Source organism: Gamsiella multidivaricata (genome assembly GCF_025024155.1).
Source record: "Gamsiella multidivaricata strain RSA 2152 chromosome Unknown BC939scaffold_6, whole genome shotgun sequence".
Taxonomy (NCBI): domain Eukaryota; kingdom Fungi; phylum Mortierellomycota; class Mortierellomycetes; order Mortierellales; family Mortierellaceae; genus Gamsiella; species Gamsiella multidivaricata.
Window position 1 is genome coordinate 476,510 of NW_026251714.1, and position 24,800 is coordinate 501,309.

At 49.0% G+C, this 24,800-nt stretch overlaps 9 protein-coding genes across 9 annotated transcripts; 6 read left to right on the forward strand and 3 right to left on the reverse strand.

Moving 5' to 3' along the window:
- Window positions 1-33: 33 nt before the first annotated feature.
- On the forward strand, window positions 34-2,154 carry BC939DRAFT_392566 (large subunit of biosynthetic type acetolactate synthase; the record flags this gene model as incomplete). The annotated part of the gene is made up of 3 exons (XM_051552036.1): window positions 34-242; window positions 466-497; window positions 602-2,154. Coding segments are annotated over 3 exons (1,794 nt in total), but the record flags the coding sequence as incomplete, so codon positions are not given.
- Window positions 2,155-2,935: 781 nt separating this feature from the next.
- BC939DRAFT_489672 (uncharacterized protein) lies at window positions 2,936-6,430 on the forward strand (the record flags this gene model as incomplete). Its single annotated transcript, XM_051559425.1, has 5 exons — window positions 2,936-3,365; window positions 3,532-3,703; window positions 3,875-4,015; window positions 4,116-4,333; window positions 5,852-6,430. The coding sequence occupies exons 1-5, from the start codon at window positions 3,180-3,182 to the stop codon at window positions 6,428-6,430; spliced, it is 1,296 nt and encodes a 431-aa protein (XP_051416485.1). The 5' UTR covers window positions 2,936-3,179.
- A 1,219-nt stretch (window positions 6,431-7,649) lies between these two features.
- BC939DRAFT_499409 (uncharacterized protein) lies at window positions 7,650-9,364 on the forward strand (the record flags this gene model as incomplete). Its single annotated transcript, XM_051559939.1, has 4 exons — window positions 7,650-7,824; window positions 7,951-8,079; window positions 8,209-8,371; window positions 8,503-9,364. The coding sequence occupies 4 exons, from the start codon at window positions 7,650-7,652 to the stop codon at window positions 9,362-9,364; spliced, it is 1,329 nt and encodes a 442-aa protein (XP_051416486.1).
- A 210-nt stretch (window positions 9,365-9,574) lies between these two features.
- Window positions 9,575-11,461, forward strand: BC939DRAFT_406695 (PLP-dependent transferase). The gene is made up of 4 exons (XM_051552856.1): window positions 9,575-9,782; window positions 9,916-9,981; window positions 10,086-10,612; window positions 10,710-11,461. The coding sequence occupies exons 1-4, from the start codon at window positions 9,668-9,670 to the stop codon at window positions 11,238-11,240; spliced, it is 1,239 nt and encodes a 412-aa protein (XP_051416487.1). The 5' UTR covers window positions 9,575-9,667; the 3' UTR covers window positions 11,241-11,461.
- Window positions 11,462-11,653: 192 nt separating this feature from the next.
- Window positions 11,654-15,161, forward strand: BC939DRAFT_438783 (calcium-activated chloride channel-domain-containing protein). Its single transcript, XM_051553884.1, has 5 exons — window positions 11,654-12,304; window positions 12,404-12,638; window positions 12,902-13,414; window positions 13,533-14,090; window positions 14,246-15,161. The coding sequence occupies exons 1-5, from the start codon at window positions 11,787-11,789 to the stop codon at window positions 14,978-14,980; spliced, it is 2,559 nt and encodes an 852-aa protein (XP_051416488.1). The 5' UTR covers window positions 11,654-11,786; the 3' UTR covers window positions 14,981-15,161.
- A 3,112-nt stretch (window positions 15,162-18,273) lies between these two features.
- Window positions 18,274-18,648, reverse strand: BC939DRAFT_499412 (uncharacterized protein; the record flags this gene model as incomplete). Its single annotated transcript, XM_051559940.1, has 1 exon — window positions 18,274-18,648. The coding sequence occupies one exon, from the start codon at window positions 18,646-18,648 to the stop codon at window positions 18,274-18,276; it is 375 nt and encodes a 124-aa protein (XP_051416489.1).
- BC939DRAFT_525496 (P-loop containing nucleoside triphosphate hydrolase protein) lies at window positions 18,564-20,396 on the reverse strand (the record flags this gene model as incomplete). Its single annotated transcript, XM_051561318.1, has 2 exons — window positions 18,564-20,122; window positions 20,246-20,396. 2 exons carry the CDS (start codon window positions 20,394-20,396, stop codon window positions 18,912-18,914), a joined length of 1,362 nt encoding a protein of 453 aa, XP_051416490.1. The 3' UTR covers window positions 18,564-18,911.
- A 410-nt stretch (window positions 20,397-20,806) lies between these two features.
- Window positions 20,807-21,322, reverse strand: BC939DRAFT_499414 (uncharacterized protein; the record flags this gene model as incomplete). The annotated part of the gene is made up of 1 exon (XM_051559941.1): window positions 20,807-21,322. One exon carries the CDS (start codon window positions 21,320-21,322, stop codon window positions 20,807-20,809), a length of 516 nt encoding a protein of 171 aa, XP_051416491.1.
- Window positions 21,323-21,394: 72 nt separating this feature from the next.
- On the forward strand, window positions 21,395-23,427 carry BC939DRAFT_258920 (DHHC palmitoyltransferase-domain-containing protein). Its single transcript, XM_051551046.1, has 7 exons — window positions 21,395-21,971; window positions 22,083-22,122; window positions 22,219-22,251; window positions 22,406-22,476; window positions 22,615-22,758; window positions 22,882-22,989; window positions 23,116-23,427. The coding sequence occupies exons 1-7, from the start codon at window positions 21,579-21,581 to the stop codon at window positions 23,386-23,388; spliced, it is 1,062 nt and encodes a 353-aa protein (XP_051416492.1). The 5' UTR covers window positions 21,395-21,578; the 3' UTR covers window positions 23,389-23,427.
- The last annotated feature ends 1,373 nt before the right edge of the window (window positions 23,428-24,800 follow it).

Below are 24,800 nucleotides of genomic sequence, written 5' to 3' on the forward strand. Positions count from 1 at the left end.
CGTACACAACAACCAAGGAACGCAGCCAAGCCCGACCACGACCATTCATTCGTCGGCATGTCTGGAGGACAGATCTTCCACGAGATGATGTTGCGACACAACGTGAAGCATGTCTTTGGATACCCCGGAGGCGCCATCTTGCCCGTCTTCGATGCCATCTACAACTCGAAGCATTTCCAGTTTATCCTCCCCAGAGCCGAGCAGGGTGCTGGCCATGCTGCTGAGGGATACGCCCGTGTCACGTAAGTGGATCCTTTCTTATCTACATTCTTTCTTTACTTCCTTTCAATTTCTTTAATGGAAACTTGATTTATGGATTTATGGTTTCCCTTATCTCGTACAAAAAGCGAACGCATCGCACTGCATCTTTGCTTTTATCTTCGGAGAAAAAAAAAAGGTTTTTAACATTTTGCGCATCGTCTCCTCCCCTCATTGGTAAACCCAATCTATGCTTGCACATGACAGCGGAAAGCCAGGCGTCGTCCTTGTCACTTCCGGTAAGATCTTTTTTTCCTTGTCCGAAATAAACTATAATGCCATGGAAAACGCTCGAGATCCGATGCTGATCTTCTGTCCCAATTGCCTCTGATTGTCCATATAGGTCCCGGTGCCACTAATGTCATTACCGCTATGCAGGATGCGCTCTCGGATGGAACACCCATGGTCGTCTTCTCGGGACAGGTTCCCGTCAGCGCCATCGGATCAGATGCCTTCCAGGAGGCCGACGTTGTCGGAATCTCGCGCGCATGCACAAAGTGGAACGTCATGGTCAAGGACATTGCCGATCTCCCTAGACGCATTAACGAGGCCTTTGAAATCGCAACCTCCGGCCGTCCTGGACCCGTCTTGGTGGATTTGCCCAAGGACGTTACCGCCGCCATCGTCAACAAGCCCATTCCCTCTAACCCCAGCATTCCCGCTAGACCCCCTACCAGCCAGGCTCCTTTCTTCTCTGGTCTGGCCAAAGATGCCTCCCAGGTCACCTCTCCTCAGATCCTTCGCGCTGCTCAGCTGATCAATGCGGCCAAGCGTCCATTGATCTATGCTGGTCAGGGTATCCTGGCCCACCCAGATGGTCCTGCTCGCCTCAAGGAGCTGTCCCACAACGGAAACATCCCCGTCACAACCACTCTCCAGGGTCTTGGTGCCTTTGACGAGTTGGATCACCGCTCGCTCCACATGGTCGGTATGCACGGCTCTGCCTACGCCAACCTTGCCATGCAAAAGGCCGATGTCATCATTGCTCTGGGCGCCCGTTTCGACGACCGTGTCACTGCCAATGTGCCCCGCTTCGCACCCGAGGCCAGGAAGGCCGCTGCAGAGAAGCGTGGAGGCATCATCCACTTTGAGATCTCGCCCAAGAACATCAACAAGGTCGTTCAGGCGACTGAGGCTATTGAGGGTGACGTGACCGAAAACTTGACAAAGTTGTTGCCGCTGATCGAGAACTCTGAGCGCAAGGAGTGGTTCTCCAAGATCAGCGACTGGAAGAGCCGATTCCCCTTCTACCACGTTCAGGACCCCAACGGCACCTTGCTTCCCCAGACCGTTATCCAGGAGCTCGACAGACAGACCGCCGACATCAAGGACAAGGTCATCATCTCGACCGGTGTCGGTCAGCATCAGATGTGGGCTGCTCAGTACTTCCGCTGGCGCCATCCCCGCACGCTTGTCACCTCTGGAGGATTGGGAACTATGGGATTCGGACTTCCAGCCGCCATTGGAGCCAAGGTCGGAAAGCCCGATCACATCGTTATCGACATTGATGGAGACGCCAGTTTCTGTATGACGGGTATGGAGTTGGCGACAGCTGCCCAGTACAACATTGGAGTCAAGGTCTTGATCCTCAACAACGACTTCCAGGGAATGGTCAAGCAGTGGCAGGATCTTTTCTACGAGGAGCGTTACTCTGGTACACAGATGTTCAACCCCGACTTTGTCAAGCTGGCGGAGGCTATGAACATCAAGGGTCTTCGCGCGACGTCGATGCAGGATCTTCCTGGCGCCATGGCCGAGTTCTTGGCACACCCTGGCCCAGTTGTGTTGGAGGCCAAGGTTTGCAAGCGTGAGCATGTGTTCCCCATGGCACCAGCAGCAAATGCACTCCACGAGTTCATTGTCCATCCTCACCAGGCTGGCGAAAGCCGCGATTAAGTTTGATCAACGCCCCCTCCATAATCTATCCACCCATCCACACTCACACACAAATGGCACCCTTAGCATGTCCTGATGCCCTTTCTACTTGTATCATACCACTCTCACCTCTCTTTTGCATAACAATAAACCAAAAAAAAAATATATACATATATACAGTCAATCTCCCCTTATTGTCATGATCATGACAGTTAGCCAAGATTCAAAGGAATCGGGCGATGTCACTGGCCAATTGTCAAAATTTTTATTTTATCTTCTTCAGTCATGTGAGGGATCCAACCTGTGTGTATATGATAAAATAAAAATTTTGAATTAAAATGGCAATTGGCCAGTGACATCGCCCGATTCCTTTGAATCTTGGCTAACTGTCATGATCATGACAATAAGGGGAGATTGACTGTACATATAAACATATTATCAAATAACCAGATGCTTTTGAGGGGCTTTGTTCTTTTACAGCTTTTTTTCTTTTTGTAGAGGACGACGAAGCGAAAGGACTAAAAGTCGAAGACCCCATTTACCTTCGAAGAAGCAACATGTAACAGACTATGAAGCCAATTCAGTAACTGTGTCCAGCGGTCAGCGTACGCGATCTGTGTCGCCCATGACTGGTTTTAATGCCCAAGTGTCCTGTTTTCGAATTGGCTTCCCAATCCTCAGAGATTTATTTTTTTGCACTTTTACACGAACTCTCAAAGGATTCTCTCACCTTTAATCTTCAGCTTGCACCAACGCCAATAAAATACCTCGAATACACACAGCTACAAACCCAGAACGCTACAAAAAAAAAAAAAAAAAAAAAAAAGATGTCAACACAGCAAAGTCAGCCATTCCCGAATGGAGATGGAAAAGTGATCGTCTTTCGCGTGGAGCCACCGCAAAGAAAACGACAGCAGCAGCAGAGCAAGGGGAAAGCACCCAAAGAAACAATTAGCAGCAGCACTCCTCCAGCGAAAAGAAAGAGAAAGCCGGACCCGACTCAAACTACTCAAACTACTCAGAGAACCAAACGATAACGATCAGTCATGACGCCAACGGTTCCAGTTCCGCAAGAACCACTCCCTCACGACCCTCCGCTATCGTCCATGACCGAGCAGGTGCTAGCTCAGGCACGAAGGGACTCTGCGAACGAGGCCCTGAGATCGATTTTGGAGGTGGATCCAGTGTCATCGACCGTACGGCTATATAGGAGCCACCTCAGAATATGGAAGGTACGCGCGTTTACCTGTTGCCTGTATTTTTTTTTTTTTTTTTTTTTTTTTTCATCTCTTCAATGTCTGAGGTCTGTGCTATGTTGGGTATGGCAGGTATACATGCAAGCAAAAACTCATATCTCATATGGGCATATGGGGGCGCGTATGCTGATTCTTCTATTAGATATTTTGCGACGAAAAGTACAACGGGGACTGCAGTGTTGATGCAGCTCGGATGCTCGAGTATTTCACTTCCGTCGTCTTTAAACGGACAGTGAAGAAATACATCTCTGCAGAGACTGGTTACAGCGCAGTGGTTGGACAGGCGCAGCCGACACGCGTAGAGGAGTCGGAAGGTACATCCGCGTCGCGTCTTCAGCAGGAGCAGGAGTAGGAGCAAGAGCAAGAACAGGAGCAGGAGCAGGAGCAGGAGCAAGAACAGGAGAAGGAGAAGGAAAAGGATGCCTTGAATACTGTGAGAAGAACACCATCTGCAACTACTACTACTGCGACTACTTCCCGACTAGAGGGTCAAGACCATGACTTGGATGAGAGTGACAGCGAGGATGAAGTGGACGATCTTTCAGAGGATGGTGGAGAAGAGGATCAGCAGATCGCTCAGGGTTCAAAGGCCAACTTCATCAGCAATATTGTCGAGAAAACGCAGGGTAAGCGCCATCAATATCTTAATATATTGTTCATGCTTGCATGTCTGCGTTGTTGTTGGTCCTCATCGTCTTAACTCTCCATTTCTATCCTCCTCCACAGTCATTGAGGAGGCCCTCACCGACAAGCTAGGTCGCAAGGTGATACATGTTCCTCTGACAGCAGGGTCCGCGGACAATATCAGAAAGGCGCTCATATACTTGTGGAACCAGCAGGCATCAGTGACAGCGTCCTACCCTAACACAGCACCCAATCCTCGCCACGATATTGCCTTGAGAAAGGCCTTTGACTCTTACGAAGAGGGCCTAGTGCGCGATCGCGTAACGTCCGGAACAACGCGTACAGAAACCTGTATAATACGCGACTCGTACTCCGAGAAATTGTTCATTCGCATGCTTTCGTATTTATGGCGGGAGGCCCCTCTGCCTCAGCAAGACGGAAAGCGCGCGTACAATGCTGTAAACCGGTTCCAATACATGCGGGAACGACTGTGTCTCCTGACTCGACATCATATGCTCTTGCGCGACGATGACATCCGTAATCTCAACCTGTCGGACGTATTTAGTATACAAACAACGCATCCTGCCACAGGATCGAAGTTGGCATCTGGTCTTGTCTTTTGCATCACCCGAGCCAAGGCCAACAAGAAGGATGTGAAATCGTATGCAGCGGCTTTTCGCCATAAGAACTTTCTTCGATGTACTGTAGCCGGGTTCGCATTTTATATGCTGGAGCGTTTCCAGGTAAAACACCGCTATCGAGTTGTAGAGGAAACGTTTTCCGTTCGCGCGGCTTACAAGACTGATAACTTTTTTTTTAAGGTTGAACATGAACCTATTCCTAATTTCTCCAATCTAGAGGATTGGCACGACATTAAGCTCTTAACTAGTGGTGGTGCTCCGAAAGAGCGTGAAGCACATCGGACAAAGGCCATTACCAGCAGGACCCAAATTGAAACCACCGCTGCTGTCATGCGTGCCTGCGAGGTGCACTCCACCAAAGTGACGCATTCTGGGCGCCATGCTGGCACCGTGGAAGCGTACCATTTGGGCATGAATCAGGATAATATCCGCTATCTTGGCCGAGGGGCGATAGGCCAGACGGAGGACTTTTATGCACCCATGAACCCACTCATTGCAGCCTTCTATATGGCCCACTTCAACAAACGCGAGGAATCTTACTTTATAGAGCGCGACCTTGTCACGCCTCCTCTTGCGCTGCAACGCCTCATCTTCCCCTGGATTGAGCACGCTTTCGACAAGGAGTACGAGGATCAGCCTGAAAAGAAGAAGGACTGGGAGAAGGAATGCGACAAGGAGATGGAAGGTGTGGATCCAAACGATGTGACAGAGGGTGACCAATTCTGGGAAACAACAGCGACGATGAGGCTCTCGAACAAGCTGAACAACAGTGTTCTACCGGGCGGGATCGGTTTCCTCAAGCTACTTGTTCGAATGCGCCGCGTGATACTTCAGGACGCGGTCCTTTACATGGAGACCAGGAGAGGCGACCAGACTTTGACCAATAGACTTATTACTTCATTGCCGGAGATATTTAAAAGCAGGATGTTCTTGGACTTCAAGGCCCAGCTCCTGGACAAAATGAGTAGACATCGCCAACACACGGACATCATCAGCTCCACCGTACAAGTCGACAATCAGGCTATGGTCGATGCTTTCAATGCCATTGGCAAACAGTTACAAGGGTTGCAGGCGGATATCCTATCAAGGATGAGTACGATGCGATTAGAAGCGAGCGCGATACAGACAGAAATTGAGGCTCAACTACAGCATTGTAAACAAGTACATATGCGACTCCTTCATGCACCGTGGCCACAGTATTATCCGCCGGCTCCATTGTCTATGCCTTTGAACAACTTTGCATCTATTTCGCAGCAAGTACAGCTACTACAACAACAGCTACTACAACAACAGCTACTACAACAACAGCTACTACAACAACAGCTATTGCAACAACAGCTACCGCAACAACAGCCTCAGCAACAATTGCAACAACAGCAACAACAGCAACTGCCACAACAGCAACAGCAGCCACAACAGCCACAACAGCAACAGGCTCACCAGTCATCATCGCCACAGCTCGACGATAGGCTCAGAGGGTACGCGATGTTGCCGGACAACGGAAAATTGACCGTCCGTCAAGCATGGGACGAATACCACGGTCCCATCGCGGCAGCAAGACAGCAAGATTCGGCCTGGCCCTTTACTCCAGCGCGCAGAAAGGCGTTACAACGCCGGCAGCAATTCATTGGGTTGGTTAAGGCGAAGATGGAGGAGGAGAAGGAGAAGGAGGAAGGTCATTCGGTCGAGAGTCTCCAGAACTTTCTGGATGCTATGACGGCCCAGTACAAGAACAAAACTATCAATTCAATCCGAGAAGAGCTTCTTAAAAGATAGCTGATAGTTAGTAACTATGAATATGAAGAACGCTATATTTTTTTTTTTTGTCTGCATCTTTTTATTGCTCTTGATTTTGCTACGGCGACTTTTTAAACGATGTTATGAGGCAAAGAACATACGACAGAGACGGGTCCAAAAAAAAAAATTCACATCGTTTGATTGTCGGTATTAACAGTTTGTTGTGTACAAAAAAAAAAAAAAAAAAAAAAGGACGAGGTTTGTATCCGGATCCATTCACTTGGTTCATCTCACAACAGGGGGGGGGGGGGGAGGGCAAGACAGAGAAAGTCCTAGGCAAGGTGGGGGAAAAAGAATGTTTGTCACCCGTCCACGATTGTGTGCTTGGTGCTGCGCCCAAGAGCGAGAACGTGGAAGCGATGCCCCAGAGTAGCATCAGAGGGGGGGGACAGGAGCCAACGGTTGATGATAAATGTGGCATTGACAGGTGGTGGATCCTCCTGCTGCGATCGTGGCTAATGTGCTATCCAAGGATGCTGTTGATGTCTTGTTCGTGATAAGAAGCTGTTCAAGCACAGGAGATGCTGCAGCAGGTGTAGCAGGAAAAGAAGGCGGCAGAGAGGATGGAAGAATGAACGCATTTTGGATTTTGTGGCGCCGGAAGTTTTCCCTCACTCCACGAGATGCAGGTCCATTGTAAAAAAAGGGGGGAGCAACAACATGTAGACTGCAGCAACTGTTTGTTGTTTGCGTCTACGAAAACAACTAGAAAATAGGGGACATTTTAAAAGGCATGACCCCATGGCTCGATCGCATGACGGCCTGGCATGATGATGTCTGTGGGTGGTGTCCGTGTCTGTAGCGGAGGAGAGAATTAAGCATTGGATGGCGACAACAACAACAGTGCGGACAGCAATGAATAAAAAGCGCAATGGCCACCGTGGACTCGATCCTCTTGTCTCTCTCTCCCTCCCACCCCTTCACTGCTTCCTTAGTGTTCCTTGACCTCTCTGCCTTTGCCAGAGTGACCATCGAAAAGGAAACGATCGCCGGGCGTCCATTCTTTCATCCCCGCCCCAACACAGTCTGCGCGTTGTAGCCATTCCTGCCAACAGCAGCTGTCTTTAATGACCAACAGCTCCTCATCTCCTCCTTTTATCTACATGACCCATACCCCCACACGCTTCTGAACGACCCTTTTTTTTCTATCACCTTTCTTGTAAATATTGTACATACCACTGTTTCACTCTCCTTCAACATGATCTTCCCCAGAAAACCCCTCCCCTACAGTGCTACCGTTGCCACATGGATCATCTGTTCCCTGTGGATCTCTCAGATTGCCAATGCAGCTCCACTGCCCCAGTCCTCTACCGACACAGCTAGCCCGACTAATAACACCTTGATTGATCCCTTCTCAACCCCGTCCTATCTGGGTATGTTTCCGTCAAGCACATCGCTTCAAGGGACGCGACACGACGCGACGCTCGAGCCATCCCATCATAACCTTCGATAACTGATATTTTATTTTATTTTATTTTCCTTCGTTTTTGGTTCGATAGCGCCCTCGAAGTTTACATGGGAGCAAGGCATCTATGGCATCTTGTTCATATTCTTTGGTGGAGTCGAGCTTTTGCATGGATACAAATACATTCGCTTCACAATGCTCGTGGCAGGATTCCTCGTCTGGGGTAAGGCCAACAGAACCGCGGATGACTTTTCAAGATCTTCTCGCTCCCCCCCTATTTTTTTTATTTTTTTATTTTGGGCCTAGTATCATCGATTTAACACGCCCTATTTCTCCGGAATGCCCTTACTAGCGAGTACGGCCGTGATGATCATGCTTATCACGAACATTAGCACTGGAATATACCAGTCCACGACAGTGTACTTTGTTGTCTGGTTTTTCATCGGCATCGCCGGAGCAATCGTTTCGTTCTACCTCTGGCATGTCGGCATCATCTTGACTGGTGCCTACGGAATGTAGGTTATGAATTCCGCAACTGTCTCTATTATAGGCTTGCTACAATGGCCATGCATCCCTAACCTGCTCCTCCCTCTCTCTCTCTCTTTCTCTTTCTCTTTCTCTTTCTCTATTCTTCTTGGTGATATAGGTTTGTGGTGGTCGCCGTAGTCTTTACAGCAGGAAACGTGACAAACTATATCTTCCGCTATACTGTTCTCGCGATCTGCGTCGTCGCCGGCGGATATCTCACCAAGCGGTACGAGCGCATGGCTGTGATCCTGGCTACGTCCCTTGGTGGGGCGTACTGCATCATGTTTGGACTGGACATGTTTGTTCAGGACCAATTCAGAACCACGTTCCATGTGATGCTCTCCCAATCGAGCGCTGCGTTCTACCCGACCGCAGGCACCTGGGTCATGATCGCCTGTGTACCCATCATTGCGGCCTTTGGCGTCGTCTGGGAATTGAAGCATCATGAGGAGCCCGTCGGAAGCTGGTGGTTCGGCCAGGGCGCAAAGCCGTTGCCTCCACTCCCGGGTGAGAAGCCTCCAAGACGATGCTGTGGCTGCTTGCTCTCGAGATCCGCAAAGGCTGCCGCTACTGCGGAGAAATCCAAGGTATCGGATCCGACGGCCGCGCTGACAGACATGTCAGCCAACTTTGGCAGTGATACCACGCTGGTGCCACCTCCCGCAAAGTCCAGATCCCACTGGGCATGTTGTTTCCCACTGCGTTCGAAGAAGGGCCAGGGGGATGGGAAGAAGCCTGTTGATACGACATCGGGACCTAGTTCATCTACCTCTGAGACCGCGCCCCACACGCCGACTTCAGGCGAGGTTATGGAGGAGAAACTGATTTCTTCCTCTCCTGCGTCTGAGGGCTCTAGTCCACCATCACCGCCGGAGAAGGCGTATATTGGACACGAGACCATTGGCCACACTGGGGTTCGAAAGGTGGTGATCCAGCGCGAGGAGCGCGAGTTCAGCTTGGAGGTTGACGAGCGATTGTGATGTTTGTTAGTACCTTTGTCCACTTAATAAGATCAAACAGAAAAAGAGAAAAGAAAAATGAAGTTGGAGACGATCCAGTCCTTTTAAGGCGTCCAACGCGCCTGACCTTCGGCATAGAAGAATTTAGGCACACCGTTTGAAACCGTTTAAGTTGTGTCTAAACAGCATGGACCCTCCCATGGGAATTGTATGACAAACCTACAAAAAAAAAAAACGTGGGGGACGGGGGACGGGAAGAGAGAGGATGGGAATCTCACCCATTGGTCTTCATCCTTCACATTTTGCATTCCCTCCTCATTCTACATGGCCAATTCGACTCTGCTACCCACCCCTTCCAACCCCGGCCCTTTTGGTCACAAACAGCGCAAGAACTTTTTCTTCCCTGAGGGCAAGACCGAGTTCAATCATGGGTCGTATGGTAAATAAATATTCGTGCCTGGGAATAAAGCAGCAGCAGAGAGTGTGCTTAAGAGCCAGGAAGGAGGGGACCATCCAATCCAATCCAATCAACAACTGAACATATATCCTTTATACAAATGTATATTTACCAGGCACCTTTACGAGGTCTGTTCAGGACAACATGATGAAATGGCACAATTTCGCAGAGCAGAACCCTGGTAAGAGCCAAAGAAAATAAATAAGCTGACGAGGGCTTCAACTGTTCAGGAACAGAAGCTAAACGGGAGCTCTCTCTCTCTCTCGCTATCTTAACAACGTGTAGATCGATGGGTGCGGCTGGACCTCAAGCCCACGCTCAGGAAGATCCGTTCACAGCTTGGGGAGTTCATGAACTGTGACGTAGACGAGCTAGCCCTTGTCCAGAACACGACGGCGGGCGTCAATGCTGTCCTACGTAGTCTCGAATTTGTGCCCGGAGACAGGATCCTGCAGCTTTCCACGGGCTATATCAACGTCGACAAGACTGTGCACTATATCTGTGATACCCACAAGGATGTGGAGATCGTCGAGGTCCCCGTGGTAATGCCCATGACGGACCAGGAAATCGTGTACCAGGTCGAGAAGACAGTGCAAGACCAGCTGACAAAGAAGGACGGGACCAGGATCCGGCTCGCCATGGTCGACTGGATCTCGTCCGTACCTGCGGTTGTGCATCCCATCAAACCTTTGGTCGATATGTTGCAATCCTATGGCATCCTGGTCTTTGTGGACGGCGCTCATGCGATCGGGCAGGTGCCTGTTGATTTGTCATATTTGGGCGCGGACTTTTTTATTACAAACTGCCACAAGGTAACACAGAGTAACGGCTCTTTCATGTCTACTTTCATTCTCGCGTCCCCCGTCGGAACAATTCAATTTAACGATGCTCTCGTTCACATTAAAATAGTGGTTGTATAGCGTACGAGGATCGGCTGTTCTGTATGTTCAAAAAAAGCATCAAGACCTGATTCATCCAGTCGCGATCCAAGGTGACTACAAGACCGGATACGAGCACGAATTCTCCTGGAACGGCACCATGGACTACTCGAGCATGCTCTCGATCGAGGGCGCCCTAGAGTTCCGCAAACAGTACGGCGAAAAGGCCATCGTTCACTACACCCATAAACTGGCTGTCCAGGGCGGCAGGATCATGGCAGAGATTCTGGGTACGGATGTACTGACTCCACATGACCAACAGGTCGGGAATATGGTCAACGTGAGGTTGCCGATCAAGAATATCGACCACCCAAAGATCGCGACGCCCGATTATCTGATTCGACACTTGATGGATAAGTACAATTTATTCTCGCCGAGTTACAAACATGGGGGTTACTTCTGGACCAGGGTCTCGTCTCAGATCTATCTGGAGCTAGAGGATTTTGTGCACTTGGGCCATGTCTGGAAGGAGGTTGTCGAGGAGCTGAACGCAGAGGATTAAGTCGAGACAGTAGTGGCATCTGGCGCCGACCCTGTTATTTTCTTTCTTTCTTTTGTTTAAATACCAATGACGATGGCTAGATGGTTTAGCTAATCCCTGATAACAATAAAAATAAAGATAAAAATGAAAGGGAGGCAACGGCAATGAACAAGCATGTTCATACAGAGTTCGCAGGTATCAAGTGGGGGTAGTTGCGGTGTCCCCAGCTGGACAAAAATTCCTTTTTATATCCTTCGAGCCAATCAACAGAAGGAACGACCACGGCCCTTCCGTCCGTTCTCGGTACAGTACTGGACGCCTTGAGTGTCCGATAAATGGTCCGTTCATGGATGCAGCAGTTATCATCGACATCATCATCACTACCGCAGCCATCCCTTAAGTACTGCTTCACTCTGGATCGATCTCCTCCCTTCACTTGTCCAGCTCCAGCTCACCACCCTCCCCTTTCCTCTTCTTTCCTTTTCCCACACGAGCAGCAACTCGCCTCTTCCTTGTCTTTCCTCCCATTACTCCCCCCGCCCTCAAGGCCTCGCTCCCTTCAACATCATGCGGCGCTCCCGCGGGAACAGCAACACCAATTCCCAGGCTTACAGTCGTGCGTTTCCCCTCAGACGCGGCAAGCGAGTCGTGCAGAAGCAGCCCTCGTACGAGATCATCGAAAACACGCCCCATTCAGAGCTGCAGTTCTACGACATCTATCTTTCCTCTCTCCACACCAACAATGACAGCCACGACATCTCCGATAACACCCAGAATCCCCCTTACACCCAAGCCATATCGCTGAAGCGCCGCCGCAGCAGAAAGGTCCAGCAGATGGCACGATCGAAATCCCGCGATTTTTATGCCGACATCGTTATCGTCTTCAAGTACAAGTACAACACAACCAAGGACCCATCCGCAAAACTGGAGCTCGAGCAGCAGACCCTAAAGGCGTACGATGATGTCCTCAAGAAACTGAAGAGCGTCGGACTTCTATACGAGACAAGGCCAAGCGGGAGAGAAACGGTCCTGGTTTTTGTTCTCTGTCCATGGACAGTGCTCAAGCGGGAAGTCGTACGCAACAGGTAAAGCATTGGGTTCGTCTGAATCCGATCTGCTCACCCGCCGTTCTTTGATCCATTCATCGGTATTGACGCCTGAAAAATGCATCGATTGTCATGTAGCATCCACGACTGGTTGAAGGGTGTCAAGGTTGCCGATACGATCGAGGCCGAGCAATTGCTCAAGCCGGCCAAGCAGCGCGACCACTCGCTTGATGATCTATCAGATGCAGACAGGATCCGGTTGATCCACGACCTGATCACCGAGATGCCCAGCGAAGGTGGCGCAGGCATCTTCCCCAACGAGGATGGGTTCGTTGAGAGTCTGCTCCCGCTTCACGACTGGGAGTTCAACAAGGTACAAACTCGTCTAAGCCCAGGACCCGGTTCTTATCCCATCATTCGTTAGTCTTCCCTCCTCCCCCCCTCTTCTTGCTTTCATCGTACTACAACTGCCTTGATTTTCTCTCTCTGCTGTTTCAGGAACAATTTTTTTTACGCGGACAAACGGACAAAGAAAAGGTCCGCCGGGGGCTGTTTTAAAACCTAATTAGCCTTACTCACGCTTGTCCTGACTTGGCAACGACATGCACATGCGCCCCGAATGTGTTTTTAAAATAGACATGGCTCAGATCATGGTCGACAAAATGGGTTGTCAACCAAAAGGACCTTTCACGGGTCAGGAACCACTTTGGAGAGAAGGTTGCATACTATTTCGAGTTCCTGGAGTTTTACTTCCTCTGGCTCATCATCCCGACGGCCCTCGGTATCCTCGACTACTTTTTCGGATCGTCATACTCGGTCTTCTACAGCCTCAGTGTGATCCTGTGGGCCATCATCTTTATCGAGTCATGGAAGCGACGGGAAAGAGAGTTGGCTCTGGGATGGGGCGTCGAAAACGTCCGGAAATCAGAGGCGAGACGACAGGATTTTCAGGGGGACAGCATGGTCATCGATCCTATCACGGACGAGCGGATCCCATTCTTTTCGCCGTGGAAGCGATGGGCAAGGAAGATCGCAGGGCTGCCGGTCATCCTTGCAGGGGCGTTCGCCTTGTCGGTCCTTGTCACTCTCATGTTTGGGGTGGAGGTCTTTTTAGAGGTCTACTATGGTGGACACATGAAGGAGGTCCTGGTAAGTTGTCCATCTCGCAAGAGGCCCATAGTCCGTGTTATCTCTGAATTGGTCAGAAACCACCCTGAGAAGCTCGCTCATGCATCCTCATCCCCCTCCCCTTGATCTCCATTACTAGGTTTACTTGCCCACTGTGCTCTTCACTTTAGCTATGCCTTATGTCGAAGAGACCTGCAACAAGATCGCAAAGATATTGACGGATTTCGAGAACCACGAGACGAACGGATCGTACGATTATCACCTCGTTCAGAAGGTCTTCATATTCAAGGTCCTTAATAGCTATCTCTCCATCCTGTTGACTGCTTATGTCTATATCCCATTCGGTCCTCAGCTCATCGCGGTCCTTCAGACGTACGGCCTTCCTTTTGCAACGGTCGCTATCGAACCCAGAATGCTCCAGGATCGACTCCAGGCGTTCATGATCTCGAACCAACTGATCAGCTTCTTTTCAGAGACCATCTATCCCTGGCTCTCGCGCAAGCTGATGACAGGGGCGGTCAAGATCCAGAAGGAAGTATCCGAAGTACTAAAACACGAGGAACATTCCGAGGAGGAAGAGGGCGAATTTGGAGCACAGGATCCTGAGGAAGTCAAGACGTTCTTGAAGAACGTGCAGAGTCAGACAGAATTGCCCGTGTATGACGTGAACGAGGATTACTGTGAGATGGTAGAGCAGGTAAGAGGGGGAGCAGGGGACGGGCAGAGAGAGAGGAAGAGAGAGAATCAGTAAAAAAAAAAAAAAATAGCGAAAGGTCAAGAAACAGAGTGTATCACTTAATCTCCCCACCTCCTCATTTCTTGACTAACTTTCTCGTTCTCTGCTAACCATAGTTTGGATTCATCACCATGTTCAGTGTTATCTGGCCCTTGACCGGTCTCTGCGCGTTCATCAATAACTGGATCGAATTGCGGTCCGATGCCGCCAAGATCTGCTTCCACACACGACGACCTCTCCCTGCCCGAACAGACACTATCGGGCCATGGATGGATAACCTGGAACACTTGACCTGGTTCTCATCCTTGACCAACGCCTCGATCCTCTACCTCTTCAAAGGCGCGATGGCTTACCACCACCAGCAAAGCGACGATACACCAGCCTCATCTTCGGATTCCATGCACTCGGATGTTGGCTCTCGGTTGTCGCTGAGCATGCTACTCATCTGTCTCTTCGCATCCGAGCATGTGTACCTGGGCCTCCGCTGGATCGTCAAGACCGTTTTGGAGGGGATCCCAACCCCGGCCGAGGTCTCTGTTCGCAGGAAAGATTATGGTGTCAAGCGGAGCTGGCTCACGCGACTGAATGATGCTATTGGAACCACGTTGGAAGCGGTCGTTGGTGTGAACCCGGATGCCTTTGCCACCAGTAAGAACAAAAACATCACATCTTCAAGTGTTGCTGCAGCTACCGTCCTTGGCAACGACGACGACGAAAACGAAAGGGAGGATACACAGGGGAGGGTGAATGGTTGCGCTGGCGAGAATCTTTGTGGATTTGCGAGTGTTAACGGTTCATTAGAGAACGATCTGGGAGCACAGGCAATTAGGTCGATGTTCAAGTCAGGCTAAAGAAGCCTTTAAACGATAACGAAAGAAAGTAAAAAAAAAAAAAGTCTTGGTTTATTTGCTTGCAACATATTATATCGTACTATGGACGTCGAGGGAGGCTGCACTTTTTTGACACCGCTCAACACAATGTGTCATGTGCATCGCTGGCCCTTATCCGCCGTTGTTGCTTATCCTGAGCGGGCGATCTGACTACAAGAGCAGGGAGTTCTCTGAATCTAATGCCTGTAGTTGATAAGGCCTAACCAGCCAGCACATATCTCTGCAAAATACTATGGCTTCTCATCTCGCTCCTTTAGCCCATTCCTTTTCCATGTCTCACAATTCTTTACCACAATCATTCCTCCTCCTTAATCAAACCCTCTCAGCCTCAGTTCAGATAAGTCAGTATTCATTGCTCTCCGGCTGAATTAGCAGAGGAAGGCTGCGGCGCGCTACACTTGACTTTGCAAACATGGTCACGCAAAGGCCGGGTGTACTTCCGTTGAGAAAACCGCATGATCGACTCAGGTCTTGCGACAGGCGAGTCTTCGGGACCCTCTCTGCGCTGAGTCTTGCCACGGGTGCATTTTATCTGGCCTTGACATCATCTTTAGCGGTTTTAATGCTTCTGGTGAAAGTCATTGTTACCTACCTTAAGCCCAATTGACCGTGAGTAAGAGGTAGACTGACAAAGAGCTGAACAAGATACGTTTCTCTTGACTTCAATCAGCCTCTGGTGAAAATGCCCTTGTTTTTTGTTTAATTGCATTGATACCTCCTTATACAAAGAACTGAGCGCTCAATCCAGAGGCTTCCAGATACTAACGACAGGATCGCAGTCGAGATTCTACATCTGCCTCATTATGCAGTTCTTCTGCCGCCTATTGTACCATGCTCTTGCAACTTGATTTTCGAAATGCCCTATAGGCTTAATAAGATGTTGGCTACCTCTTTTTTTTTTCTGCTATCACGGCTGGTTCAAACTAACTCGCTTGAACTTCTTTTGTTTTATCGAGCGATGTAGTTTCGTCTACTCTTTTTCCATCAATCCAAGAGAGACAGCAGCCAACACTTGAATTATAACGTTATAACACCAAATAATTAGCTCCTCAGATCGAATCACCTCGTTAACTCTTCTAGTCTAACTCTTCCCCACGATGAACACACAGAATGAACGAGAAATAAAAAAAGACATGTGTGCGCTGTGTATAATTTTCTCGTGTCGCGTAATGGTATGGCACAATGGACGGAATAGGTGCATGATATTCATACGGTATCAAGCGCATGCTTTACGTACAGCTGTGGGCTGTGCAAGTAGGGAGCACGTGCAGTTATGGAATAATCAATAAATACCAGAATTAAATGGTTCCTGGTTCTGTTTCTTCCCAATACTTCTGCACAACACTTACACTGTATGACTCCTTAAGTCGCTCCACGCACCCATTGTCCCACTGCACTGTACCCCAAGTTGGGGAGTGTTCCTGTGAGTCCGCCTCGCGTGGCCTGGAGGTCCCTCGAACAGGTAGCGGTCATGGTCTTATAACGAACGAGCGCGGAGGACCAAGAACAGCATCTCTTGATGTCGTCGTTTAGGCACTGGAGTCAAGACTGAGTCCCTTAGACCTTGTTGATCCCTAACCCGAGTGTGTCGTCACCTTTCCCATTCTCGTAAATAGTACCTACTGTCTTTCTTTTCCTTCTGCTAAGGACCAAGCGCATCTTCGAGATCCCGTCCCCAAAGGACCTCATTGTAAGTGTTTGCGTCTAGAACCTTTATTTGTTTCTATTGTAGTCCCGCAACTTATCTCAAGGTCTTTTGTTTCTCGATTTCTTTCTGTAGTCCTTTGTTATACGGGTTGTGGTCTCTCGACGGAGACCCCTTCCCTTGTCGTCGCTCATTTATTCGCGACATACATTTACAGTAAGACAGTTATTATTTTGAGACTTCGTTGACCAGTAGAGACCTTTATTGAGCAACGTATTTACAGCCAGTGCTTTTGCCTGATATAGAGCCACAACACCACACCGGCTCCACCAAGAACTATGCCAACGAGCTATTGCTTATGCACATTAGTCTCCATTACTCCTGGACCCCTCAAACGAAGCGCGCCGTATTGTCAAGTACGTTGGTGAACCCCACCGGGAAGGAAGGCCGATTTATTCCAACAGACCTGTACCAGGAACACAACAAACCTGTACCAGGAACACAACAAACCTAAAGACCAAGGAAATTCATGGCCTGAGGGGACGTGGCGCAAACTGGGGGGCAATGGGAAGAGCAGTCTCAACCAACATCAGGACTTTCGATCGGCGTGGGGGTGGCAGATACCATTGACATTGACGCTGCTGCATACTTGAAATATATAGTGGTTCTTGAAGTCAGTGAGAAAGAGATGTGTCTCCAAACACACATCTACACGATATTTATTAATCAGCTCTAGATTAAGTTTCAGAGGTGATGGATTTATATAGGCACGTGATGCATGAACCAGAAGCACACCTTGTTCTACCAAAGTAGTAATGAGGTCTTTATATTTCTATTAATCATCGTCTATATAGACTACTTTACTGCAACCATCAATCAGTATAAAACCGGAGTGCTTTCTCACCTCCTAAATAAATAGTTCTTTTCATATATAAAATCGTCCCTATTACAGACCCTTCCCAAAAGATACTCACTTCTATGTTCCTATGGCTGCTTCCCCTCTTTATTGGGTTAGCATCTTCTCTCTTGTCCTCTTTGCCCTCTATTTCCTTGATTGTCTCTCCTTTGCCAGCCTTGACGCGCGCGCAGGCCGCTCGCCGGCCTCAACCTCCCAAGCCCGATGCCTCTGTTACCTCCAAAATATCGATCACTACGCCCCTCAAGTCCCGAAATTACAACACGACCGAGTCCAGTGTACTTTATTACTATATAAATCCATCGCCTCTAAAACTTAATCTAGAGTTGATTAATAGATATCGTATAGATGTGTGTTGGAAGACACATCTCTTTCTCACTTCAAGAAACACAATATATTTCAGATGCAATACTGCAGATGATCAAGGAGGATGGTATTGTAATCAACCGCTCCCGAATATCGAGAAAGTGAAAGATCTGTTCGAGGATGGTATGGTGAAGTTGATGGAAAAGGGATATCTGGAGAGTTTTATCGAGCGCAACACTCGTCTCTGGCAAGAAACTGAGAGTGATGGAAGCGCACGTCCCATGTCGATGGACGATGAGATGAACAGCGAGATGGATGGCATCGATGATTATGCTCAAATTACTGCAGAATAAAAACGTATTTATTTTCTCATCTATGCGCTACTGATCAGATTTCTTTAGAAAAATCCATGGCAGTCTTGATTCTGAAACGACATTGTGAGGCCTTAAGTGCTGTTTGTGCTGGTGGTTGCTTCCTTTGACGTTGCCGTTTAAGAGTCTGTTGATTGTGTTGCTCCAATTGCTCACTCAGTTGCCGTTTCTGTTTCTGTTCCTGTTGCGGTTCCTGTTGCGGTTCCTGTTGCAGTTCCTGTTGCGATTCCTGTCGCAGTTCCTGTCGCAGTTCCTGTTGCAGTTCCTGTTGCAGTTCCTGTCGCAGTTCCTGTTGCAGTTCCTGTTGCAGTTCCTGTTGCAGTTCCTGCTCCTGTTGCTGTTGCTGTTGCTGTTGCTGTGATGTTGATACTGGTGCTGGTATCTGCAGCATTATATCTTCATAATTTTTCGGTAGCAGTCGTCTGAGCTCTAGTATGTATAATTTGAGTTCTATGATTCTCTGTGCTCTGGCTGTTGATGGTGTTTGTGCTAGTATCTGCACCGCTGTGTTTGGCAAGTCTTGTATGAGGTCTATCCTGCTCTGTGCTCCAGCTGGTGCTGGTATCTGCGGTATTGTATTTGGCAAACCTTGTCTGAAGTTTATCTTTCTCTGTCCTGGGTTAAACTGCGACCTTTCAGATGCGATTGTCATGTTCAGCTCCATGAGCCTGATGCTGAGCATCGTGCGATTATAGGCCTCAGTGGCTCCCAACGGATGACCTCAGGGAGACTCGTTATCTTGACGACAGCGGCGCTTGAGGTTGCTAGCTTGTCCATCACTGAATCAGACATCACACTGCCCGCGCCCAGTAGCATGCAGCGATTCCTGTAGAAGAGATTGAAAGCGTCACGCCTCCAAGTCTTGATCACCTCCAATGCACGAGCCTTCTCTGCCCCTGTCCGTGGTGGTGGCCGATCTTTCCTAATTTTACTGGCCTCCGCAATTCCCGTTTCCACGATAAGATCGGGGTTACATATGTCGCAACAGTTGCCTACATCCTGGTGTTGGTTGTTGAAATATGAATTCAGGTATCTGCGTCGACAGGTGGTCGAGGTGACATATTTTTTGAGTGCCGGCTCAATCGAATGGATATCACGTCGTGGCACAAGAAGAATCCCGGATCCAGAAATGTGCGAATCGCGCGCCGCTTGACCAAGTCGTTGAACAAGGGTCGAGATGTTGTTGGGATATCCGTATTGGACGACGCGGACAACGTCACTGATATCACATCCCATTCCTGCAGCCTCCGTCGACAGCAATACACATGTGTGGTTAACCTTGAAATCGTTCATGCGCCTGACCTTTAGCTCATCCGACATCATCGGATAGTAGACGGCGACCCTGTTCGCGTCCATGAACCTTCTGAGGCGCCTAGAAGCAGCCTCAGCGTCATTAATCGATTGAAAATAAACAATCGTCTTGACCCCATCCTTCAGAAAACGGAGATCCCCAAAGGTCGTCTCCTTGAAACGCTGAAACGCGACGTTATACTTGACGTTGGTCCTGCCATTGCCAATGTTGACGACCTCAATGTTCTTGAAATACAGCGTGCTGATGACTGCCGAAAGAAGGGCGGGCGGTAAAGTGGCCGAGATCGCAAGAAAATATGTTGTCCGGGCGATCTTGGAACGCAATTGTCGGAGAAGTCCATATTGCTTCCTGAATTCTAGGCCCCAAGCCCCAACACAGTGGGCTTCATCCACAACGACTGCTCGCAACCGCTTTCTCCATTCGGGTTGAATCCAAAGACCTACGGGACTCTGAAGCGCAATCTCGGGAGACATAAAAACAGCCCGGAAGACCCCCTTCACCAGGTCGTCGAAAGGGATCTTCATCCCACCCTTGAGATTAATGCTGGATATTCCTGCGTCCTTGAGTTTTTGGTGTTACTCGTCTCCCAGGGTCCCGAGTGGAGTAATGACCACTATCGCATCGTCGGGCCAAAGTATCAGAGGAAGTAGACCAACGTCTTGCCCCCACCCCGTACCAGCAATAAGGACGCAATCTTCGCGCTTGCCGATCTTGTCCACTACCCTAAGCTGCGCTGGCTTTGGATCATATCCAAAAACCTCCTGGCAATGTTGGACTGTGTTGTCAGGGAGGGAGCAAAGGGCTACAGTATTGGTATCGCTGTTCATGGCTGACCGAAATAAAGAGGGTGTTTATAAAAGTTGAAGAGGTGACGGTACAGGCATGGGATGACGGACAACGGATGGATGAGAGTAAGAGACGGGTAAGCAAGGATCGGCGCAAGAGATGAGTTGATGAGGCAATGATAAGAGAGGAAGTGACGCGTGGAGACAGCATGCTCAGGCAAGAGATGAGTGATGCATGGAGACAGCATGCTCAGGCGCGCGTAGCGTTCAGGCGCATTTTTTTTATTTTTTACTTGCGCGTGTCCAACCTCACCCAACTGCACAAAGACTCGTTCTGCAGCCAATTTTCGACGCGATTTTTTGTCTCAAGGGAAAATGCCGCTTTACAGGAGAGGATCGAGTTTGGTCCCAGCCTGGATCCGTAACAAGACAGAAAAATGTCAACATCATCACTAAGGAATCCAGATTAACTCCTGCTTCCCTGGATCCTCGCTCGCTTCAAATCCAAGGCCCGAAAAGAAATGCTCAGGCGAGTCCTCCGGATGAACGGTTGCGAACGGTTTCGTGAGAACTCTGATCCCCTTGAACCCTTTTCGATCCCGCATTTCCTGTTGGAGTAACAATATGGCCTTGGTCCCGAAGCCGAGCCCTTGACATGACTTCGCTATCATGAAGCTGAGCAGTAGAAACATAGAATGGTTGCTGTCGCCCACGGACTGGTCCTGGCCCTGGTCCTTGGGCTCCTGTTGGAGTCGAATGTATCCAATAGGGGTGCCATCGGCCAAGATGGCGCGGACGATCGATTGGGGGATATGGAATTGATGCTCGCAGAGGGATTCTAGGTTTGACGGGGCTAGGCCAAGTTGGTCCTGGTTGACGACGAGACGGGTGACGGCAGCCCAGTTATCGAGGGTGATGTCCTGAAGGGTGATGGAGGATTGTCGAGAAGGAAGCTTCAATCGGTCCATGGGATGATCTTTGAAGGGATGAACAGCATGCAGCCTCAAGAATTGGGGGAGGAAAGGGGCTGTGGCAAAGCCCAAAAAAGCAAAAGTGTGCTGTCTTCTTTTGACCTCTTTGTCTCCAACTCCCATACGGCCGACCAATTCATCTTTCCTTCAACAACCCCTACGGAAGCATCAGGCCAGGAGGGAAACCAGAATCCAATCCGCATTCACCAGAACAAAAACCCCCCTCCCTCCTCCCCGGCGGAACTAGACAACCATGTCCAACTCGATTGAATTCACACCCCTGGCGACCTCCGATCCCCTGGACCACGAGTCCAGCGAGCCTCTCACCACAGCCAGACCAAGCCCACGCCCGAAACTGAACACTCTCTCCGCCCAGGTCGAACGGATCACAGATGCGGCAATATCAGGACTGGGCCCCGTCCTCCTCACGGTCGCATTCCTCCTCCTATCAACGACCATCTTCTGCTTCTTCACCGTATTCTTGCCATTTCATTATACCTGGAAGGAGGACGGGGGCCTGATTGGGAATCTACCCTATATCGGCCATCTGACATGGTCATCCTATCTGGTCTGGGGCATCCTCGCGAACTATTACTTCGCAGTTCGGACACCCCCCGGTGGAGTCCTCGATGGCGTCTCGAGCACCGTAGGTCTTGCAGTTGGGCTTCTCACTGGGCCCTGTGAGTGTATAGTAAATAGAAAAAACGGTATTCAACTGGTTTCTATTTTGTTTTTCTTTTGCGTTCAATTGCGCTAGGGTGACGCACTGTTCCAAGATGTCCTTCAGGAGATGGAGAGTAAGTTGAGTGTGTTGCGATAGTACTCCATGAATGCACACCTTCATTCCTCCGCCTTTTTTGGATTGACCTAAAAGTTGTTTTCTTTCTCGATAGCCTACACCGAGGTTCCACCGATGTGCAAAAGATGTATGGACCGATTCAGCAAATGAAGGATATCAAATGGACAGAACAACGAAAAGAGAGAGAGATAGAGGAACGACCAGTGGACGGCGCATACGGAACGGAATCTCACCATTACGACCATTTCCCCCCTTTTTTTTATCTCACTCGGACAAACTAGGTCATCTCCCAAAGCCAGAGCGGACACATCACTGCAGTGTATGCAAGCGCTGCGTGTTGAAATACGATCATGTAAGAAAACCTCTTCCCTCCAAATGGAACGTTTGGACAAATCAACTTTTTTTTTTTTTTTTTTTAATGAAACGTCTTCCTAAATTGTTCTCTTTTACGAATGTAAAACTATGTGTTATCGGATCGACCATGATATAGCACTGTCCATGGATCCATAATTGCGTCGGACATTTCAACCACCGGTTCTTTTTAATGTTCTTGACCTATCTGTCGATCGCCTGTCTGTACTTTGTCTTCATGGGCGCAAGACCGTTCCTGTCAGCGGCGGATACGGAAAGCGGTGTAGGTCATCGTTTGATTACTGAAGGAAAAAAATGTTATTGTTTCATCAATCGCTACTCGCTTTGTTCAGTCATGATTGGATGGTCTGATCCTCGTCTTTTTTTTTTTTTTTACATCTTCTAGAACGAATGGCCATATTGGCTTGATCGATCTATTGTTGCTTTCTCAGAAGTCTTGGCCGTCGCTATTGGGGTCGCTGTCGGCGGGATGGCATGTTGGCATTGGTACCTGGTAAGTCACATTCCTCTCTCTCTTTTTTTTTTTCTCAAAAGAACACAGCTGCTCTACCCTCTATATATTATCGCCCCTATTATGTTTATACAACCTCTCTCTCACACACTACCTACTACTGCTTAGACTCTCACGGCCCAGACGACACTCGAACAGTACAACAACACATACATCAAAAAGATCTGCAAGAAGCGCGGCGAAAAGTTTACGAACATGTACGACTTTGGGATCATCGGCAATTTCTTCGACCTCTTCAACATCGGCCCGCGTGGACACTACCCATGGTACACAGCCCTGCTCCCGCTCCGGATCCCGCCCATCGGCAACGGCAAGCGGTTCGAGAGGAGCGGCCGTGGATATGTCCTCGACTTTGGGGAGGACGACGAGGATATGGTGTGAAAAGGAACGAGAGGAAAGCTAGAGCTGGAACAGAGAGGAGGATATATTGTAAATACTAATGCCAATTGAATCGTATTATCAGATGTATACATGGTAGAGTCCGCGACACAAAACAAAGGACCAGCGATAGTCCAGTCGAAATTGGTTTTTATAAATTGTTTTACTAGAGGATATTACAAAAAGAACACAGAAGCAGAAGCGACAGAAGGCAGAATAATCTTTTTTCATTAATAAAATGATCTGTATACTATCATGTTGCCAGCATCTTTCTGAAGAGGGCTTGCTCATGGACATTGCGGCTCTGACAGGGAGTCTCGTTTCTCTTGCGAAATCGGTCCGAATACCCCCATACAGTCCAACTCGGAGACCGAGGCAATTCCAATTGTCGTATCGACGGAACCTCCACTTCTACGTCCTGCCTGAAGACTGAGACCAGTAGTACATATCACTAGGCATCAACGAAAGAAATAAATGACTGAGTAGATGATTCACAAGGCACGCGAAAAAAAAAAAAAAAAAAAGACAGGACAGATGTAGACCAATCGACTCTATTCCCTTCTACGCTACAGACATGAACGCATCCATGAGTGCAGGTTTTTACAATTTGATATGTGAAGGGAATAGGACGACGGTGCAAATAGGTTACTGGCATCATCCCCCCCAGACTGAGCCGCCGCGCACAGCAGTTCACATCAAAAGAGGCGGTCAGCTCCGCCACTTCCAGCGAATGAGACCTAAACGTTCTCTACCAGAATGTGCAGCTACACAGGGCGTGAATTCGAGATACAACCAGTTACGCAACAGACACGAAAACATTCGCGAGTGCAGGTTTTTACAATTTGATATGTGCTGGCTGCACCCCCACCACCTCTTAACAACAAGATGACGCCCTTTGGGTCCAACCCGCAGATACAGATCCCTCCAAGTGTCCCCTGTATTCTGTCAAAAGTCCTGTGCACGATTGTACATTGAATTCAACATTACCTTTCTTCCGGTGGAGCGAGCGATTTGAGCGGGCACTCGCTTGAGTGAGCCAAAAAAAATTATCACTCGCTCAAATCATATGATCTGTCTGCACCTGGCATCGCAATCTGGATGTCGTTTCCTCCACTACTGAACTCGTCTGCTGAGAAGTGTGCGTCAGGATTCATGCTGTTGAAGGTAAAGCGAATGACGAATGGAGTTGAACCAGGAAGCGATTTTTTTGTTTTTTAACTTTATTATCGACGTGTGTAAGCGTATATTTTAAATCACATAACTCTAGGCAGCACTCTGTTGTGAGCGACTGAGCGAGCGATCTCGAAAAAAAATTCGTCGCTCACGTTAATTTATTAGAGGGTCGTGTTTATGTTCCATGGCAGCATGGCACAATAGTTTAAGTAAAGGTGCCCCGATTCAAGCCCAATCGAGCC

Excerpts from the sequence above, each read along its gene's own strand:
- BC939DRAFT_406695 (XM_051552856.1), top strand. The coding sequence starts at position 9,668 with ATGGCCAATTCGACTCTGCTACCCACCCCTTCCAACCCCGGCCCTTTT. Across the intron at positions 9,783-9,915 it reads GTTCAATCATGGGTCGTATG|GCACCTTTACGAGGTCTGTT; the intron begins GTAAATAAATAT and ends TATATTTACCAG. Across the intron at positions 10,613-10,709 it reads TTATTACAAACTGCCACAAG|TGGTTGTATAGCGTACGAGG; the intron begins GTAACACAGAGT and ends ACATTAAAATAG.
- BC939DRAFT_258920 (XM_051551046.1), top strand. The coding sequence starts at position 21,579 with ATGTCCAACTCGATTGAATTCACACCCCTGGCGACCTCCGATCCCCTG. Across the intron at positions 21,972-22,082 it reads TCGATGGCGTCTCGAGCACC|GGTGACGCACTGTTCCAAGA; the intron begins GTAGGTCTTGCA and ends CAATTGCGCTAG. Across the intron at positions 22,477-22,614 it reads GCGTGTTGAAATACGATCAT|CACTGTCCATGGATCCATAA; the intron begins GTAAGAAAACCT and ends ACCATGATATAG.
- BC939DRAFT_438783 (XM_051553884.1), top strand. The coding sequence starts at position 11,787 with ATGCGGCGCTCCCGCGGGAACAGCAACACCAATTCCCAGGCTTACAGT. Across the intron at positions 13,415-13,532 it reads GACACATGAAGGAGGTCCTG|GTTTACTTGCCCACTGTGCT; the intron begins GTAAGTTGTCCA and ends CTCCATTACTAG. Across the intron at positions 14,091-14,245 it reads ACTGTGAGATGGTAGAGCAG|TTTGGATTCATCACCATGTT; the intron begins GTAAGAGGGGGA and ends TGCTAACCATAG.